The sequence below is a fragment of the Eurypyga helias genome, unplaced genomic scaffold (genome assembly GCF_000690775.1).
Source record: "Eurypyga helias isolate BGI_N326 unplaced genomic scaffold, ASM69077v1 scaffold42338, whole genome shotgun sequence".
Classification (NCBI taxonomy): Eukaryota; Metazoa; Chordata; class Aves; order Eurypygiformes; family Eurypygidae; genus Eurypyga; species Eurypyga helias.
This window is the reverse complement of record NW_010267064.1, coordinates 695-20,971: the sequence shown is the minus strand read 5'-3', so window position 1 is coordinate 20,971 and position 20,277 is coordinate 695. Positions and strand designations below refer to the sequence as shown.

The 20,277-nt window shown below is 43.1% G+C and overlaps 1 protein-coding gene across 1 annotated transcript; it reads left to right on the top strand.

The window, feature by feature from the left end:
• The first annotated feature begins 60 nt into the window (after positions 1–60).
• SASH1 (SAM and SH3 domain containing 1) lies at positions 61–16,310 on the top strand. The gene is made up of 9 exons (XM_010157284.1): positions 61–231; positions 1,365–1,500; positions 2,474–2,643; positions 3,774–3,983; positions 4,693–4,843; positions 7,020–7,133; positions 13,424–14,577; positions 15,125–15,244; positions 16,050–16,310. The coding sequence occupies exons 1-9, from the start codon at positions 61–63 to the stop codon at positions 16,308–16,310; spliced, it is 2,487 nt and encodes an 828-aa protein (XP_010155586.1).
• Positions 16,311–20,277: the final 3,967 nt, after the last annotated feature.

Genomic DNA, 20,277 nt, shown 5'->3' with positions numbered 1-20,277 from the left:
CCCCTGGTGGCTGCTCCGCCCCGGACCCTTCCAGCCGCGGGGCGCTGGGGGGAGGGGGCCATGCCCCGCCACGCCGCCTGCTCGTACTCGTGCGGGGCCTCAGGGCCTGGCAAAGGAGACATTCCTCAGCGTCAGACTGACGGCCCCAAACGGCGAAGTCTGGAGGCAGCGTGGGGGGCAGAACGGGGCCCGGGTTTATGCAGAGCTCAGCGGCATTGGAATCCCTGTCCTGTAGGACTATGAGCCGTGCTTACTCAGGGCCGGGAGCGGTGCTGCGGTTACGGTTGTTTCATCGACGCTTCCAGTCAGAACGTTTTAAGGGCTAACGTGATTTGCTGTCCATAAGAAGACACTTTGGTGTCTGGCGGGCCTTATGGTGCCCCTCTGCAAAGTCTGTCTAAGAAAGGGATGCTCTGAGGTACCGGCTCGGAGTGCGTTAGCAATGCTCCGCTCTCTCTAGGGCTGAGCTGACCTCTGAAGTCATATGCTGGGATGCCTTTTGTTTTTTTTCCCCCTGATGATTCTGCAGCATGCAAATAACCGCTTTCCTCTACAAGTTTTACAACCAGATGTCTCCACAAAAGCCCTTCTTGTATGCAAACTACAGTTCTTCTGTTTCCAAACTTTGTGGCACAGTCGTGTTAGAATATTTGTACCTTTCTGGTGTCGTGACTAAAAAAAAACCAAGCAAAAGCTATTCTGGCCACAAGCATTGCTGCTTTGCTTTAACTACTTCACAGAGACTGACAGAATTTCAGTGTAGGAAAGAAAGAGTTTTTTAGTTTTCCTGTAATGCTTGACTGAATAAAAAGAGACATTGCCTCACTTGTTGCACAGGTGGCAACATCTTTTTATATTTATGCATTTACGTTTAAGAGTATTTTTATTATGCCTAGGCTTCATTTTCTGGTTGATTCCTTTTTTTTTTTTTCTTTCAAGGTAAATAAAAAAAGGTATCAACAGTTCACTGCAGCCAAAAAACCTGTACAACGTGTGCTTACGTTGTCTGATTTGTTTGTATTCATCTTCATATGAAAAGCTGAATTTGGCCTTAGCTGTTTTACAAGTAATTCTGGCAAAAATATCATGCATCGTTAAAACCTTTGAATTGGGAGTTTTGTGTAATGTTTCTACTTCCAGTACTAGCTTTTCCAGATTGGACAGTTTGTTCCTGTCCCCATTATTGTGCCTAATAAAGTGGGGTTTCTGCCACAGCTGAGTTAACAGAAAATCAGTAGATAAACTTAGAAGGTTTCATCCTGTCTGGTGAAGAGCAGGAAAACAGAATCTTTTTCCTTGGAGATGATCAAGCAGCTCCTGTCAGTGCCTTTGTTCATTTACTAAACTGAATCAATCCCTTTCAGGAGTCCAGCCCTGGGGTCATGCCAGGTTCTCCGCAGTCACCGCCGCCAGACACTGACTCCCTGGACAAACCCAAGCTGAAAGCCGGGGGCTCGGTAGAGAGCCTGAGGAGCTCCTTAAGCGGTCAGAGCTCAATGAGTAAGTTTGGTTGTAATTGTGTTGCTCCATTTCTGTGGCTTCGGGGAGCAGAGATCTCTGCAGTAAGCAGAATCAGAGAAAGTCAAAGCAGAAGCAGTGGTTAATAAGTAGAAAGGCTGATGGGTTAGTCATTAAGGGTTTGCAAAGAACAGTAATCTCTTTGGTGCAGAGACAATCTTTTGTGCTTTGCGTTTATACAGAGCCCTGAAAAAGTGAAATCCTGCTTTCTGTCTGGGTCTGCCGAGTCCTGCCATCATAATATAAATTATTGGAGTGAGAATTACAATCCTTGGCCAGTAGTAAACAGGCTCATCTTTACACTAGACTTCTCCTGGGCACTCCTGATGGGCTTCTCATACCACCTTCAGAGAGACCTTGAGGTTCTTTCATTAACTAGTTGGAGGAGTATTATTTAAAGCCTTTCTGGTTAAGATGTCTCTACACAAAACAGAGCTTAAGTGGGACACAGATGGCATGAACCTTCTTCACTATGGGTTACTGACCACTGGAAACCAAGAACATATTGGGGAAAAAAAAATTGAAGAGAAATCTTCATTTTTAAGTAACTGTAAGTGCGTTCTGAAAATCATACATGCACTTTTTGTGTTTGGGTTTTTTTATAATATCAATACAAAGTGTTGCTATAAAAACAAATTTGTGGATTCTGGAACCCTCATGCAGTATTCAGAGCTTGTTTTCCTCACACCACTCTGCTTTTTTGTGGGCCAAACTTCCCAGAAAGATAGCATCTCCTGTGGTGTACTGTAGATGAGACACTTCTCAGTTAAGTACTGAAGACCTGAATTTGGGAAAACAAGAGTGCAAAGTAAATTAACTCTCCTATCACATGTGTATATAAGAAATAGCAGCTTAACTTTGATTACAGTGGTTTATAGGAGGATGACCCATTTTCTGATTTGCCTCTGTTTCTGAACCTTCTTTTTTGTGGACTGACACTATGTCTGTCATACAGGTGGTCAGACGGTGAGCACAACAGATTCCTCAACCAGCAACAGGGAGAGTGTGAAATCAGAAGACGGTGATGATGAGGAGCCTCCTTACAGAGGACCTTTTTGTGGAAGAGCCAGGGTTCACACTGATTTTACTCCAAGTCCTTATGATACAGACTCTCTGAAGCTCAAGGTACCAGCTATATCTGGTTTTAAGGGGTCAAACATTTGCTTTGGCAGAATTCTTTGTTAAGAGCTCTTTGCAAGAACTGTACAATTCTTAGTCTTTTAATGAGTTTACATGTGTTTTCTGAAGTCCTTTAACCTGTCTTATTCTGATGCATTTAAGATTTCCTTGAATTATAGCAAAATGTTACAGAGCATAAGTATTAGTATTTCTCCATACCTAGGGAAAGGCACTTGCGTCTTTAGTTTCTGGAAAAATAAAAACGTGCCACACATTCATTTCCATTTTGCAAGGATTTTGTTTAAAAGATTGGAAAAATACTTTGTCTGCCACAATGAATGAATTCGCCAGTGGAAAAATTTTCAAAATCCTTGGAAGAAATGTGGATGTGCCTACGCGTAGCGACTCTTAAAGGCATTTCAGTTAATATAACTTGCTTTGAGCTAATATTGAATTACTTTGCTGACTGTGAGTTGTTACACACACACCCCCTTTATTTTTTATTAATATAGGTTTTATTATTTTAATTGTGCTGTATTCAGTTCAAACTGTCTGACTCCTTACATTCATTCCTTAAAATCCAGAGGCCAGCTAATCCCTATTAAAGCAGATATGTGGCAGACGATCTCTTTAAGGATACAAAACCAGTTGCATGTCCATCTCTTCGTTATGGTCAGGAGCACGTTAGGCCAGGCAGCAGCAGCGCTGCACAGTTACTTCTGCATGCGCCTCCTTTCCTGAGGAAACCTGATGTGAGGTTGTGCCCGTATACGCTGGGCATGTTCTTACTTGCACCACTTTGTTGGGGTAGGTGTGCAGCTCGGAGATACCCGTACGAAAACAGCCGGGGTGCGCTACTGGGGTGTAAGCAGGTGTTTGAATCTGGACGGTTGGCATCCATTCTAGGCTCTTTTGTTGACTTGCTCTGTGGTCTTAGACATGGCATGTATTTGCCTTGTCTTCCATTCGTAAAACAAGTGTAATCATACCTTTTTGCAAGAGCTGTGGTTAAGCTTTGGAAAACTGGAGTGTTGTCCATTCTGTGTACATGGAAGTCTGAGAGAAAGCGGTTGCGTTTGCTTGAGAATCCACCAGAAAACACGCCTAAATGGCTTTCTCGCTCCTTTGGGCTGCAGAAAGGCGACATCATTGATATAATCAGCAAACCTCCCATGGGCACTTGGATGGGCCTGTTGAACAACAAAGTTGGCACTTTCAAGTTCATCTACGTGGATGTGTTAAATGAAGAGGAAGAGAAGCCAAAGCGGCCCACCCGGAGACGCCGGAAAAGCAGACCACCCCAGCCCAAGTCAGTTGAGGATCTCTTGGATCGCATCAACTTAAAGGTCCAAATTCTGTCTTTCTCTTTACCCTTCAGTTGTGTGTGTGGGAAGGGGGATGCACCTTTGGAGTTGTTGGGTTTGGAAGCTGCACGCTAGATTCATAATCCTAAGGATCATGACACCACTTAGCAGAATCGGGTCTTAGCTGCAGAGTGAAAATAGCCTACGCCAGGCGGAACTGCCCGTCAGGCTTGATGAACTGCTGCTGGCTGCAAGTTGTATGCACTCGGAGACCATGAATTGTTGCATAGTATGGCTACTAGCTAACTGACTTCAGAAGCAAGCAAAAAGTGTAAAATAACAAGTTACCCTGTCTTTAAAGAGGAGTTTTTTTCCACGTTCCTGTTCAGAAGAGCTAGGGATAAACCGGTGTGGCTGTCATTCACCCTTTGTACTTCTCCCTTCGTACAGAGCTGTGCCATGCTGCATGCTGTGCGTCTGGGTAGCGTGCTGCCCAGGCCGCTGAATACAGTGCATTCCAAATACAAAAAAATGTGCAGATTCTGGTTCTGGCACAGCTACCTCCCTGAACTCTGAGCAGTGTTTATACAAGCTATAATCCTATAACTTTGCTGTTATACAGTGGTTTGCATTTGCTAAACTACTGCTTTTCTTGTGCTGGTTGTGAAAATCTCTTCTAGTATCTTTATTGACAAAATAGGTTAAATAAAAATGTTGTCTTTTTTTTTTTGTTTGTTTTCCTTTTATACAGGAGCACATGCCCACTTTTCTGTTTAATGGTTATGAAGATCTGGATACCTTTAAGCTTTTAGAAGAAGAAGATTTGGATGAACTGAACATCCGAGATCCTGAACACAGAGCTGTTCTCCTCACAGCAGTGGAACTTCTACAGGAGTATGATAGTACGTGGGATGTTTGAGGTTTTCAGTTTTACTAGAGCTCTGCCAAGAACCTTGTGAATCCCTTTATGCAGAAAACTGGTTCCAGGATTTTGATATTTTATGTTTTCCTAATCTAGTTATTTCCAGGGTAATCCTGTGTAACAACATGTAGATTTCTCAGGAGTGACTTAAGACTTGCATTTGGTCTGCCAGAATTCTTTAGTTTATGTAAGCCCTGCTACCCAGTTTATTAATGTCAAGTGTACAACACATACCCATTAGACTAATGATGTTTGGGTATAAATCCTGAGATAACCTGCTTGGAATAAGAAACTGAGGCATGGAGTGTAAGAAATAAGAAACCTCTAGACTAAAAGGAAGAGATTGAGGTTATCAAGGGCAAGAAAAAGATCAGAAAGCCCAGAGGTCTGTGGAGAAGGGTAATGCAAATTCAGTTTTCTCCTATTTTACCTGCACGTGCATATGATTCTCGCACTGTGTGTTGCAGGGTTGTACAGGTAGCTGCAGGTTGTGCACAGGACAACACAGTGAATTTCAAAGGGAGAAAATACATCAGTCAAGTTAGAGAGTGACTGTCTGAGGTGCAGCTGTGCAGTTCTGCCCATTGTACAGATGCCCTCAGGCAAGTGGTTGCGAAGATGAGGGGAAGCAGAGTAAGCCACGGCAGTCAAACTGGATGGCGCCTTTGCTGCACAGGAGGAGGCCAGGCTGTACCATCCACGCAGTCGTCCTGCTAGAGTTAGAGCCATTTGAAAAGCAAGTGTAGCTTGAGACGGGAATTTAGATGTGCTCAATATGTCGTTGCAGGAATCTAAGACAGTACTGAATTTCCCCTTCCTCCCCAAGTATCAGCAGAAGTTTAATTATCCCACTGAGCAGAACCAGTGGAATGGACTGTGCGGGGGCTTTCTCAGCTGCTTCTGTGCAAAATCCGATGTTTTAGCTTAAACTGCCATAGCAACAATTTAAACATCTGCTTACTAAGTGGGCAGTGCCTAATTCTGTTACAGAGAGATGTGTGGTTAGTATCTCTAGGCAGTGCTGTGTGGCCTGAGGTTTCTTGTTCATTTCATTTCCCAAAGTGGCATCCACATTTTCTCCACCCTGCTCTACCCCCCAGTAAAACTACAGTTACAAAATGAGATTCTTTTCACTTGTATCAGAGTAGCTTTTCATCAGCTAATGAGCTTCATTATTTGCAGACCTATTTAGAATGCTCACTTCCCTGAAGTAATAGTTTTTCTAAGATCACTGCATTTTCAGTTTAAAAACTTGAAGAACTATGTGATGTGGTGGTTGGAAAGTATAAATTGCAGCTTCAAGTCAGAGTGATGAGGGGAAAGAGAAGTGGGGACCAGGCAGTTGGAACCTGGGAGGGGCAGCGGCACTTAGTTCCACCCCATAATTACCTTTCATGTGCTGAGAATAGGAGTTGGAATGGCCATTTCTGACATTTTATTGCAGGGAAGACACAGCATAAACTGCATCCTTGCATCAGGAATTTGGTTTTCTGTATCCCCAGCTCCAGATTTAGTTTCTTTTACAAAATAAGATTTCTGACCAAACATTCTGGGTAAATTCCTGGAATCCAGCCTGGATGGACCACACTCGAGTGTTGGCTCTTTGCACAGACCAAGGAAGGAAGGAATTTTTACCACTAGTCTCTCCCTTGTCCCTCCCCCCTTCATTAGGAGACATTATCTAAGTTTGCCGGAGCCTCTCCTGGTCCTTCCTCTTGGTCCCTTTGGGAAAGTAGGTCAGGGTTAGGATTTTTTTCTTTTTTTGCTTGATTTGGTTCTTTTCAGAGCTCTTTGCTTTTGTTTTAGATGTTTGGGTTTCTTGAAGTCATAGAAAGAACTTTGACACCATCATTTTAAATAAATTTCTGTGGCTGTAAGTTGCAGGACTTAGCCCCTGAGGCAGCTGAGGTGCACACATGGTCCATTCTGCTTTCATTGTGTACCACCCTGCTCCCTCACACTCATGCTGGGGCTGTTGCTCAGTCCTTTACCAAATGGGATGAATGTTTCCCACATTTGTGATGGCTGTTCCTAATGCTCACTCTTTCTAAAACAGTGATCTGATACAATTAATAATGGTGTTGGAAATGGGAGGTTGAGAAGTTCAGCTGGGTTTTCTGTTTTCCTGTTTTTCACTGTATTCTTGCATTTTCTAGGTAACAGCGACCAGTCAGGATCGCAGGAGAAACTTCTCGTTGAAGGCCAGGGCCTAACTGGATGCTCTCCTCGGGATTCTGGCTGCTACGAAAGCAGTGAAAACCTGGAGAATGGTAATGGGGACAGCAGTGAGCCTTATAATCCCTGCAGCCTTTTTTCAGTAGATAATTCCATGTGCTTTCTACTCCTGTTCCTAGCTACACAAGCTACCTCATACTTGACCTTCTCCTTTGCAATGACTGCCTCTGTCCCTCTTGGCTGGAGCCATTGGTTTTCATTGCTACTGCTTCTAATTTATTTATTTGCATTGGTAGGAAACAGATCACATTTCACAAGTCATCTTTCTTTGGTGACCCTAAGGCAACAGGCACTCCCACTGCCATTCCCTGCCTTCTCCACTCCCTATCATATCCTCACACAACCCTGCCTCATGGGGCTTGCACTGCTTCCACTGCGACAGCCCACGTCTAAAGGACCGCCTGCAATGGGGAAGTCGCTGAACTCCACTGAGAGGAGGAGGGAGGGTTTTTTCTCAACCCATACAAAAACTCTTTAGAAAAAATATGCTCTGACATAGGCCATATTTTGTGTTTGCTTAGATTGCGTGTGTCGTTCTTCTCTGGTCGGAAGCCAACTGCAGAGATTTAGGACTTTTCCATGTATGAACACTAACAAGTTAAATTGAGAAGTTGGCAAGGAAATAAACTATGACAAAAATGTTTATGATACCAATTCCCATTACTTTGTCTTACATCAGTTAAAGGTGATGCACTAAAAAGTTACCGAGACAGATGATAACAGAGATTACTCTCTCTGTTCTGAAGAAATCAGGTGGTTGTGCTGACTGAGCGTGCTTTACTTGGGGGATGGATGGTGCAAACTTGTCATTAGGGATGAAATATTAAAATAGATGAAATTGGTTTGTTTGGCATTATCGTTCCAAGCATTTGAACCATGGCTTGGCCTCAGTTTCATGGCTAACATCCAGTATAAACAGGAAACCAAGAACAGAATAGGTAGAGGTACTGTACACCCCTTGTAATGACGATTTTAAGAATTTACAATATGAGCAAAATATCTTTCTCTTAGCATGTACATTTTCTGTCAGTCTGCCACTTGGAAATAACCATTTATTGAAGAAAATTGCAATTGCTTTGAAGTGGAATGCCTGAAATCAGCAATACACTAAATGCCTGAAAGCAGAGAGAATTTTTTTCTTGAATATGATTCCCATACAGTAGGCATGCTGGAATGTAATAATAGCTAAATATATGGCATATGTGACAATTTTCTCTCCTTTTTATCTCTAAGCGCCATCATAATGGTGGCTGTAGCACTGAAGTTAAATTACTGCCTGCACATTTTCCTTATTTTAACAATATAATAAAATCTTTAGAAAGCAATTCTCATTGCCTGTCTGCTTAGATACTTACTGTTACATTTAAACTGATACTCCTATCTGAGTTTTGCAGAACGTGAAATCCCACTGATGATTTTTATATTGGTTTTCGCGTAGGGCTTGCTGCATTTCTGCATTATTTTTGCTCGCAAATGCATTTAGTGCTTGTTTTGAAAACCATTATGAAAAGCACATTTCGTAACGTGATTCATTCAGAGATTTTGTCAAGGCTGGTTAATCCGAAATGTGCTCCACCTTCTTTGCAAAGTTCATGGACTGTAGTTGTTGATATGCATGATGTGTTCAAAATACATTGGATTCTCATCTGTTAAAGTAAGGATAAACATTTGTCTAGTGTAAGCATCATAGTATGCAGATCAGCAGTAATAAGGTGCACTTCACAAAGGGGAATTGCTTTCTGAGACGGAATTGGTCATCAGATTTCCTGGAGAATTGTTATACATAATATTTTGATGACTACTATAGTGTCCTGTTCTGGGCTGATACTGGACCTTTTGGCATCAGCTCAAGATTTTAGAGCTGCTCTTAATTGAAAATGGTACTGTGGCAGTGGTACAGATGTATCTCTTCAGGTACTTCTCAGGGTCCCACTGCAAAAATGTTTGGCTGTTCTCATAGGTATCCACAACACAGGTAATCACAGCATTAGCGTGATTTTATTCTGATGTACAGAGAGCAGGGAACATACAGTTTGTGACCCATTCAGCGTTAGACAGGGAGAACATAAGCAGAAAGCAACCACCCATGGTGAGACCGTTAGTCCATGTAGTCCGGTCCTCGGATTGAAACAAGGCGGAGAGAGCAAGCTCTCCTTCAGGCTTCTGGCAAGGGTGCCATTACTGGCCGTGTTTTCCGTGCGGATGTCGTCCGTCTGAGACGCATTTGGAAACCGTATTGGAAATCCTAGTTCTCATAGGACACGCCAAAAGCAGATAGCTAGAGAACAGTATAGGAACAGAGCAAGCCTATGTGGTGCTTCCCAGGGAACTCTTGGGGAATGAATCATTTAAGGACTTACGGACTTCAAATATTGGGTACTTTTTCCTGGCATTCATCCATTTTCCCGAAACTGTTTCTCTTTATGAATATCCCTGGTCTTGCTTACGACCTTCATACCCAACAGTGTAGACCTTACTTCCCCCAAAGTCATCTTTTTTATAGGCCTGTTAATGATTCCTTACAGGTCTTTCATGTCCCTGATCATGCCTGGCTTCTTTGAACCGTTGTTTGTTGTGCAGTATAACTTTTTTTAAGGAGGGGGGGAGTTATGAAGAGATCAGAATTGCACACGCAGTGCGCAGAGCTGAAGAGGCAGACAAGCCATGGCTTTTATCAGGTGGGATAAGGGTGTTCTCTGGATTTCTTCAGCAACTGAGGCCCAGATTTCCATAGTGCCAAGGGGACATCCGACACCTTAAGTCACAAAAGGAAGCAACACAACAGGTGGCCACATTGCCATTTCTCCTAGCAGTGTGTGTTTCTGCTAGTTTGTCATCACTTTATAAAGCCCTGAGGCTCGGATTGTCTCTTGAGTCGTCGTCCTTGGTGTGTCCGCTGAGCTGTTTGAAATGCACCCAAAATACAGCCACGGAAAGCAACACCAAAATGTAGTTAATAAAATCTGGGGTTTGGACAGGCCACTGAATGCATTCTGTCTGGGTCTGAGTACTATATTTCTGAGGGCAGTCTTCCATATGGAAAAAAAGTACTAAGAGAAACACTGAAATTTTGTTGCTGTAGCTCCAGTACCTCTGGAAATATTCCTGAAGATAATCTCCTCTCTTCTGGGGAAGATGATGGCAGGAGAAGTTCCTTCTCTGTATTCGAATGACAGGGAGTATCATGAGAGGTAGACAGTGCTGTCTAACAAAAACTGCACCGTAACATAAAAAAAGGAGTTGAACTATGCCTGTAGCTTGAACTGAACCTGGAAGCAATGTAAACATCCCGTTAGTTTTGTGTAAGGACCACCTTTCTTACCTTACTTTTCATCCAGACACCTGTGTCTGCACACACGTAAATCAGAGATGCTGCTGTGGTTGCCAGCACTACGAAAGCCATTAGTCTGCTTAAGTGTACCAGGGAATCATAAGAAGGAATTGGTATAAAAAAATGCTAACGTTAAAAATGTGTTTTAAACCTCACTAGCTCGACACTTTAACCCTTGTAGGGTCTGGGGAAGGGGGTCGTGCGTTTTTTTCTGAGATAGGGAGGGAATGTAACATTTGTGGACATTATTTCTGTAGCTCTCCACTTCATGGAAACAAAAACATTTAAAAGTCTGTGTTCAGGAGATGAAACCTTCCTTTCTTCAAGTCTCAGGAGCATAATGAAGTGACACCTCGCAGTCAGGAGAAGGGAAAGAATAGCTAGAAAAAGAGAAATCACAGCTGCCCTCCTGCTATAGCTCTTGACTTAAATCTGTGTAAAAGAAATTACGTTCTGAACCCCCATCCTTTGTACAAAAAGGAGCACTGAACCCAGCACTTTTTCCAAACCGTTTTGGAACAACTTAAAGATGGCACATTTGGTTATATGTTTAGAAGACAAAATGTTTTTAACTTCCTCCCACTCTCTCCACATTGGTACTTTTATGCAAAATAGAGCTTGAATGAATTAAAGATTTGATTTTACTTTCCCCAAATTTTTTTCTTTCTTTTCTTGTTCTTTTTTTTCTTCTTCATTTTCCTATTTCCCATTTCTTCTTTTTTCTATTCCCAGGCTACTGGCTTTACACAGACATACCCCATTTCTAAAGAAATGCCATGTTGTTCACTAGGTACCCTCACGGCCTCAGTAAGAGCTTCTCTTGCACAGCAGTAGCAACTGTGCTTTCAGTGTTGAGGTTCCTGAGTGTGCTGTCCTAAAACCAGTATAACCCCTGACCAACATTTCAGATTGAAAAGAAGGTAGATGGATTTTGTTACGCGAGCTGTGGCAGCAAACCCTGGACAATATGGGGAATTACAGCCCAAGTCAGAGATGCAGTGGCAAATATGAGTAATGAAAAGAGAGCGCTGCTTGCCGTACTCATTGTGTATTGATATCTGTGCGCAAGGGCACTGAAAATGGATGTAACGCTGCTTACACATCGATTTAATGTGGTTCTAAGTTATTTTCAGAAGGTGGTGGCCTAGCTCCATGGAAAGGTGCAAGCAGAGAAGTCTTCCTCCTACTTCTTTAAGCTACCTGAACTTGAGGTAGTAGCAAGGAAGCCAACTTAATGTGTGATGTGTCTTCATTAGCATTTGGTGGGAATGGCAATATTTAGTTTGAGTTGAACTGTGAAGCGTACAGCTTCTGAGGCAGGAGTTCCTGTATGCTTGCATTCATCCTTGTAGGCACACCTTGGTTCCAGACAGAATCTCCTTGCTGCTGTAGCGGTGAACACAACCAACATTTTTTGAGAGGAATGTTTTCCTTATTTCTTTTTAAATGTAACCTTCCTTTTCTCTGCTAGTTTTCTGGATACTTTGGGGTTTTTTTAACTCTGTGAGCAGAGAAAGAGGCAAGAGTAAAAGAGAAAGCAAGCTATTTCTCTTTTAGATTGAAGAGGCTCTTCTGTTCATATTCAGAGGGAGCAGGTATCTTATTCAAAAGCCAAGCATTGAGCATCTTTCTGGGTAAAGCTCTGAAGGCAGGCTGTATGAGAAGAGAGCCTCTATTGCTTCAGAGTACACCAGATTCATTTAGTTCCAGTGAAGTTAGCAAAACTTCAGAGCTCTCTAAAAGTAACTGGCCCTTTAATTGGCAGCCTATTATTACAGACTATTGGTACCATATAACCAAATCTGTTGGTTTGGGGTTTTTTTTCCTGTTGGAAAAAGAAGTTTCAAGCTTTATATATTTATCCTGAATTTAGAAAGCTTGCTGTACTTCAGAGAAAGTACTCCTGTCACCCTGAAAACCATAATTGTTCAGGATGTGCTGCCATTCTGAGAGGTCGTCTGCTTTGAGACAAATTTACTTCTGTCTTGTTAAAAAGAAAATTTTTTAAAAATCTGTGCAGCAGTTGAGAAATGACCTTGTATTTCATACTAATGAACACTCTAATGAGCTCTGTCCCTTTGATCAGAATTTTTCTGTCAAGCAGATTTGATGGGCTTCACTGTTTAAAATCAATGGCGCATATCATCAAAATGTAAAACAAAGCTTACAAAGAGCATGTGGTTCATATGGATTCATGTCATCTTGTCTTAAGTGGTTATAATAAAACACCACATCTCTAAGACCTTCCACTTGGATTAAACACTATGGCGTGAGAGGAACGCTAAGATTAGTCACACTTGAAACTCCCTTTTGCAACTCTTCTCCATCTCATAAGAGCTTTTTCCATAAAACCCTGCTGTCCCTGTAAGTGACTTTATAAAGGGACTGGTGCAAAACCAGTCTTCCAACACTTCTTTGCTCTCTGGTTTGCCGTTGCAAATAGTGTGCTGCTCATTTAAAAGATGAAATAACACCACCAGTGCACTTTGCAATTAAAAAGAATCCGCAGTATCTTTTTTTTTTTTTAAAAGATCTTTCCTGAGTAATCTAGTAAACATCATTAGAAGGTGGACATAATCATCAATATCTTAAACAAATTAGAGAAGTAGGAACGAATGATAGGTCTTTTGAGTTATTTCTGTGTGGGGTCAAACCAGTTCATGTGTGTATAGGGTATCAGTTCTACCTGTAGAATATTCTACACCGAAAAAGGTTTGCATGAGCTGAACCTCAAATCTCAGGAAGTTGGGGAGTAGGAAGGATATTAAGTATTTTAAATGTGCTTTCCTTATGTTGTCACATTTACCAGTTCTTCATTAATGAAGCTGAAGCTCACAAATGCGTATGCTTAAAATGGTGTTGAGTTCTCGCACATTTAGAGTTAACAAAAAGAGGGTTATTACTTTTTTTCAAAGGAATTTAGAAACTATACGTTGTTTACACTGCAGATTATTTTTTTTTTTTAATGGTGGATTGTGATTTGTTTGCTTCTAGGTAAAAGTCGAAGGACCTGTCTTCTGCCCTCAAAATCAGCAAGTGAGCATAGCTTTAAGGACTTCAGCAGAAACCAGCTATCAAATTATCCTACGCTTCCACTGGCCAAGTCAATAGAAACCCTGCAGCAAGGGGAAAAGGAAAGCCGGTTGAGTTGTGCGCACCGTGCTCTCCAGAGCTCTGCCAAACCTCCAGCTGTTACAGGTCTGAAGAAGAACCGTAGAAGTTTACCAGTTGCCGTCTGTCGGAGCTATGAAACTCTGGATGGCCCCCAGGATGTGGATACATGGCCGAGATCACACTCGCTGGATGATCTCCAGGGAGAATCCAATACTAACCTACAGGACACTAGCAAGGAAGTAGGTTCTTTTCCTCAGGATTCACTGGATATAGCAAAAAAGGCGACTGGCTCTGCCCTGCTGCCTCAGTCTCGTGGAGGCAGCTACATGGCAGATGACTTGAAGGCTAAGCAGGGTAAAGGAGCTGCTAGTTCTCAGAAGGGAAGAGGTAAGGAATCGGACTGCTCTGTAATGGAGACTGCAGGTGGAAAGCCTGCTCCGTTCCCTCTGACAAACTGTGAAGCTCAGCCTGCCTTAGCAACACATTTTGCAACAAGGATGCCTCTAGAAATACAGAGTAAAGGCTTTCATGACCTTGCGCAGGCTGATTACGCTCCAGTCCTGAAGGGAGGTCTGGAAGCTGAGCAAAAAGGCACAAATGAGGCAAGAATGCAACCAAAAAATCCTTCTCAGCCACCACCTGTCCCTGCCAAAAAATGCCGAGAGCGCCTTTCTAATGGATTATATCATCCTCCCATGGCAACAGGTGGGAACCACTCGAGTCTAGAAGCACCGTGTTTGCCAGTAAAAAAGACCAGCTCGTCCACTTCCACTGATTGTCACGGAGTACCTGTCCATAGGACATCTTCTGAACAGGAGCCCAGTACCCCTCCTAGCCCACTGCCACCCTGGCTGTCGGAGCTCCCAGAGACTGCTAGTGTTCAGCAGCATGTGATAAAGCTAGGTCCCACTTCAGCGAGGAAAGTCTCTTGTAGCAGGGGAATGGATCTGGAAATGGTAATAGAGAACAAGCTGCAGTCTGAAGACATTGATCTCACTGAAGAACCATACTCTGACAAGGTAAGTGGGGGATGTTGCTTCAGCGCTTTTGTTGCACTGGCACTCCAAGGGATGGTCTTTGACTTATTGTCTCTGTTGTATTTTTCTGAGTAACCAGCCTAGATAAACCATAAATCAGTGGGACATTAGACATTCTATAACTATGTCTTTACCATCAGGCCTTACACCTAAAGTAACTCTTGTGCTGTGGAGGGCCTGAGAAATCCCAGACTTACTCTGAACCTCCATCTTTTCAGGTCACTAGTACCTTGGTGATGCTGGGCATGGAAATGTCCCTTTCTCTGCTAATGTGGAGAAGTAAAGGCTGAAAAAGGAAGTCATGATTTTAGATTGTATGCTGCCAAGAAAATCTGAACTGATAGTGTAGTGATTAGGATATCTTTTTGGGAAGGAAGGCATCCTAAGGTCTGCTCCTTCCTTTAGGGATTGCTTAATTCAGTTTTCATGGAATCTCAAGGAAAGAGGTTCCTTCTTGCTCCCATCCTGCACTTTAAGTTTGCACTGATTGGTCTGTATCGATGCACTGCTTTGACCTATCCTCTCTCCTTTCTGTCTGGCTGGGAACTTTCCTGAGGCTTTGGTACAGAGGTACTCCGAAGACTTGGACCAGCCGGAAAAGGATGTTGCCACAAACATGGACCAAATCCGGGTAAAGCAGCTGAGGAAGCAGCATCGCATGGCAGTGAGTATTTCCATAAACCCTGTTTTCTTATTTACAAGCAGACTTTTAAAAAGGACTGACTGCTGGTAAAGGGACATACCTGCAAAGTCCGGGTGGAAAAATATTTCCTGTGTTCACCCAGCAGATACATCGGAGGTAGGGGTACTACAGGAGCGGGCAGTACCTCCCCCTGTCCCAAAGGAGGACAGTTAGTAGTGGAAAGGAGAACGGATAGCCCGCTCTCTTGGCTGAATAGTAGTCTTCAAAGTCTGCACAGACTGCAAGCAGTGGTGGCAGAGCCTTGCTCACTGAGGGGGGCACGCATTAAACACTTCTCTCTTGAAATCTGAAAGGTTCTACCCTGCTTTTTCATTTCTTAAATTAAACTGTTGTCCGCTCCTCCTTAGCAAAAGCGGGAGGGGGAAACTGTCGAAAGCTTCCTTGTAAGAGAACTTGGTCTGTCTGAGGAGGTAGTAGGCAAAATTGGTGTTCTCTTGCCTTAGTGGGAAATTAAATGGATCACTCTGGAAAGTCGTCTCACTGAGTATCTTTTACTGATCTCGAACCGATTCAGAATGGCACGTGATGGTCGCCCAAGCAGCTGGATACTGCCCACTGCATCTGCATTGCCAAAGTTGCTGCTGTTGCCTCTGTGCCAAGTGATCTTAGCTTTTCAACTCATACTGATGGATGTGATGTGAGAGAAGTTGAAACATCTGCTATGAAATTCTACCACTTTGGAAGGAAAGACAAAAGGCGACTTGCTGTAAAACAAGCAGTTACGATTAAGTATTCTTCTCATTTTTTTTTTTCCTTTACTGTTCAGATTCCAAGTGGAGGGCTCACTGAAATTTGCCGAAAACCTGTATCCCCAGGACTTATCACCTCTGTATCTGACTGGCTGATTTCCATTGGTCTACCTATGTATTCCAGCCTGCTCACAGAAGCAGGATTCAACACACTGAGCAAAGTGCCTTCTCTGTCACAAACTTGCCTTCAAGAAGCTGGCATCACAGAGGAAAGGCACATAAGCAAGCTCCTGGCAGCAGCAAGACTCTTCAAACCTCTTGATCCAGAGGCAATTTAACATGCTCTGTAGTATGGCATTGCCCGGTTGAGAATCCACTGCTTCTTCCTGCACCAGTATTGCTCTAATTACTTCACATAGCTAAAGGGATCAAGGAAGTGGCTCCCAAGGACAGGCAGATATCTTCTTCAAAGGATATGAAATGTTTCTATTGCTGTCTCTGGCAACTGAAGGAGAAGAGAAGCAACCACCAGGTAACATAGATGTGGTACTTCCCTCCCCCCTCACTCCTCTGTAAAATATTCTTCTATCATAAAGTGCACAGGGTTGGCCTGAGGGTCAAGACAGCTTCACAAAACTAAGTGACCCTTGCACGATTTCCTGGAGTTTGTGAAAGTAATAGTGCTAGGCCGTGTTCCCACGACGAGCTCCTTTAGCTTGGGGGTCTTCTGTACATCTTGGTCCCAGGTACCTGGAGTCAGTCCTAAAGACCAGGTACAAGCCTAGGTGCAGATTCCAGTAGGAGCTGTTTGGCAAATGCCTTTTGTTGATTTTAGCAGTCTAGAGCTAAACACAACCCTCCCCAGTCATCTTTGCTGTTGCTTGGTATAGGTCCCAATACGCCACAAAGCCTTTAGCTAGGCCAAAGTTAATGGACTGGAATTAGTTTTCAGTATGGTCCGTCTCTGTCACTCCAGTACAACTAACCCACGGAGAGTCAGAAGCTTCTTTTTATTTGTACAGAGCTGAGGTCATTTTTATAACTGCTTTCTAGCGATCAGCTTTTTATTTGCCTTAAAATAAGCTTTTAAGCAGTTACTTAATGTTCACTTACCCGTATTCGTGTTTCCCAAGCCTTGTTTCAACCTGTCACCCTTAAGCTGCACTTGGGGTGATTTCCAGCTGAAGTAGCTTCTATGAAATGCCGCATCATAACACCTTCTGTGTTGTAGAGATGCTTTTACAAATGCAGGGTTACGCTAGGTTTCGGTTGTCAGGCTAACGTGTTCACTACAGCCTGCATTTGCTGTTATTACTAAACTGTTCCAAGATATACTGCGTTGTATATATGTAACTGCTTTTCATTTTAATCACGTTCTGTGTACTGTGTTATACTGTCAATCATTATGCTGCAGCTTTGACTTGGTATCCTGGCCATATCCATTCCAAACAGTGGGTTTCTGCAAATGAAAATTCACTTGTGGGGAGAAAACGCATGGAAAAGGCAAATTTTGTCCCATAGATCCAGTCATTCATCAGATGGATGAATGATCCATCAGATCCAGTCATTCCATTGCATGGATGAAAAAATCCTACAGAGTCTTCTGATTTACACTGTGATTTTACAGCAGTCAATATCCCTCTACGACTGTGTTAATGTTACCTCTCACTGGAAGAGAGCATCGTTCTGGCATATGTGGTGAACCATTTTTTCATCGTGTAATGATATTTTTCTGCCTAAAACCATGTAAAACGTTCCAGTCGCGTGTGTGGCTAACGACAGATTGTATTTTTATATATGGGTACACATTTCACGTACCAAATGCAGATTATCATGAATAGCACATAACTAGCTTTTTCTTTGGGGTCTGTATGTGGCGTGTCCTTCAGCTTCTCGTAGCGCAACCGCCCCACGGAAGACAGAGCACGCTTGCTCCGGCAGATAAAGGGAGGTAGTAGAGAAACCTGGGTGCGGGCCAGGGTGCGTGGCTGTTTCCAGTGTCAGTTCTGACATCAACTTGCTGCGTAAAACCAGACGGGACACTTCACTGCCTCTGTTATTCAGCCTCACGCGGAGCTAATGACACTTTTCCTGATCAAATGCTCCCAGATCCATGAATGAAAAACTGTGGTTACTGCCTGATTCCTTACTGTAGATGATCCTTTTGGGATCATGTTGTAAATCAGATGAACTATGCGTTTTACTGCAGGTGACAATTAATTTGGCTCCTGGTGGAATTGATAGGCATTAGGTTCACTTTCCTCATCTCGTGTTTCACCACTGTTCACCGCACACCATCGTGCGGGGGCAACTAATCCATGAAATTGTTCTCAAGCAAAGCTCCTCCGGATCTGCTCTGTGATGTTCTCCCTGGTGTGAGGATAACCAGCATGTTCTGGTGTGAGATGTGCGGCACAGCTGGTGTTAAGTATTCTTCTCATAAAAAAAAGGAAAAAAGAAAAAAGAAAAATTGTAATGACATCAACAAAAAAAGTGTATTTTGAATAATGATGATTTGTCTGTCGTTCCTCTCTGAGGCTTACGTGGCGACTATCGGGAAGCAGGAGGTGGAAAGAGTATCGAGTCTTCCTGGGATTGCTGGCAGGGGCCAGAACTGAGCGGAAGTGAGTAGACAGCAGCTATATTGGAGCAAGGGAAAAGTCCGAGCTGGCTATATGTAATAAGAAAGGAAACACATTTCCTCGTGTTGCAGGGAAGGCAAGTCACATAATAAAGCTCTCCCGTACTAATTACTTTCCGCTCTCTTAATAACAGAAGGAGAATTATGGGAATAAGCAGAACCCGCGTGCCAAACACTCTTTGTAAATCCGTGAGGTTTAGATGGCTCTGTAGCCCAGGGAAACCAAATCGGGCCCATCAGGACTGGAGTGAGCAGTTTGAGACTTGTGAGTTTTAACAGTCACTTTGGTTTTTCTTTTTAAGACTGTGCTCTGTGCTCTTACTTGAATTACACTTTTAGTTCATATTTTAATCTAAAAAAGCCTTAAGCTTCTCAGTAATTGAGCCTACCTGCTGTGGTTTCGGTGACCTTGGGTTCCCCGAGCAGGTGAGGCGGCGCGGCGCGAGAGCCGTAACCTTTTGCATTTTTTTTGCAACCGTTCAGTGCTCTAAGCAAAAGGTCGCTCGTTAACTCTTGGGAAGCATGAAAGAAACCTGCTGCCGGAATCCTAATCTGCTCTGCTCAGGCTAACGACGTCAAGTGTATCTATCCATTGTGCCCTTGTAACTCCAACAGCTGTTTAACAGTAGAAGCAGCAGGCCCTAAATACTGCCAAATGCCGTGGTAACCGTGAGCTTCGATCAGTGACCCTCTGCTCCTGCCCAAGGTGGCGGTGACTCCCCTGGTGCCCTGTACTCTCTTAGGAGCCCGGCCCTGAATGCAAACTGGGAGCCTGATCAGAAGCACATTGCGTTATCCAGACAGGCCATCATCTCTGAGAGCAGCAATAGCGTCGGTTCACCAAGTCACAGCTGCGCAGTTGTACTGTATTATTTTTAGAATAAATAATACTTTTGGTCCAAGATACTTTTATCTTTTAATTGACGCCCTCTGGGGAATCAAAACTGTCGAGCAAGTTACGTAACAACTAACAATGTTGCACTTTCTGTATATGAAATCAATATTTAAATAACTTATTTTTCTCCATTTGCTGTTCTTAAATGATGTAAGTAGCTGTAATATACCAGTACTCAATATGTCCTGCAGTTTGCTTCAACCCAAGAAAGCTGTGTATTGTAAAGAAAAAAAAAAAAAGAAAAAAGAAAAAAAAAACCAAAATATGAATGTGTAAAGATTATTGTGCTGTTTCATTTAGCAAAAAAAATGGTTGACAAAAGGGTTTTCCTGTGTATCAAAACTTGTCTATAATTATATGTCATACTGTTCATAGATAAAAAGTAAATAAATTTCCTTGGTCTCTCTCTTTTTCTTTGGTTGTTCTTAATTTAGCGAACAGATCTTCTGTTTCCTGCTCTGGTACCAGCGTCCAGCTGTTTCATTTCTTTGCTTGTATCCTGGCCCTCTCCCGCCAGCCGAGCCTGTAGTTCCTCACTTTGTGAGCACTGTCAGCACGTATCCACAGCAGGAGAAAAAGGTTAAAAATGAAAAGATTGAAGCCCTGCTAATTCAGGACTAGAAGCAGCCCTCAGGATGTGATTGCGTGGGGTGTGAACCGTCGCTGTCCGAGCGTCGTCTCTCATATCCCATGAATGTCCAGCTGCTGGGCTCAGGGAGGGGTGGGAGAGGTCTCCCTGTGGGAGCTTTTCCACTTTGCAATGGAATCA

Coding starts and splice junctions, on each gene's coding strand:
- SASH1 (XM_010157284.1), top strand. CDS start 61: ATGCCCCGCCACGCCGCCTGCTCGTACTCGTGCGGGGCCTCAGGGCCT. Junction 232..1,364: donor GGCATTGGAATCCCTGTCCT/GTAGGACTATGA, acceptor AATCCCTTTCAG/GAGTCCAGCCCTGGGGTCAT. Junction 14,578..15,124: donor ACAAGGTAAGTGGGGGATGT/TGCTTCAGCGCT, acceptor TGTCTGGCTGGG/AACTTTCCTGAGGCTTTGGT.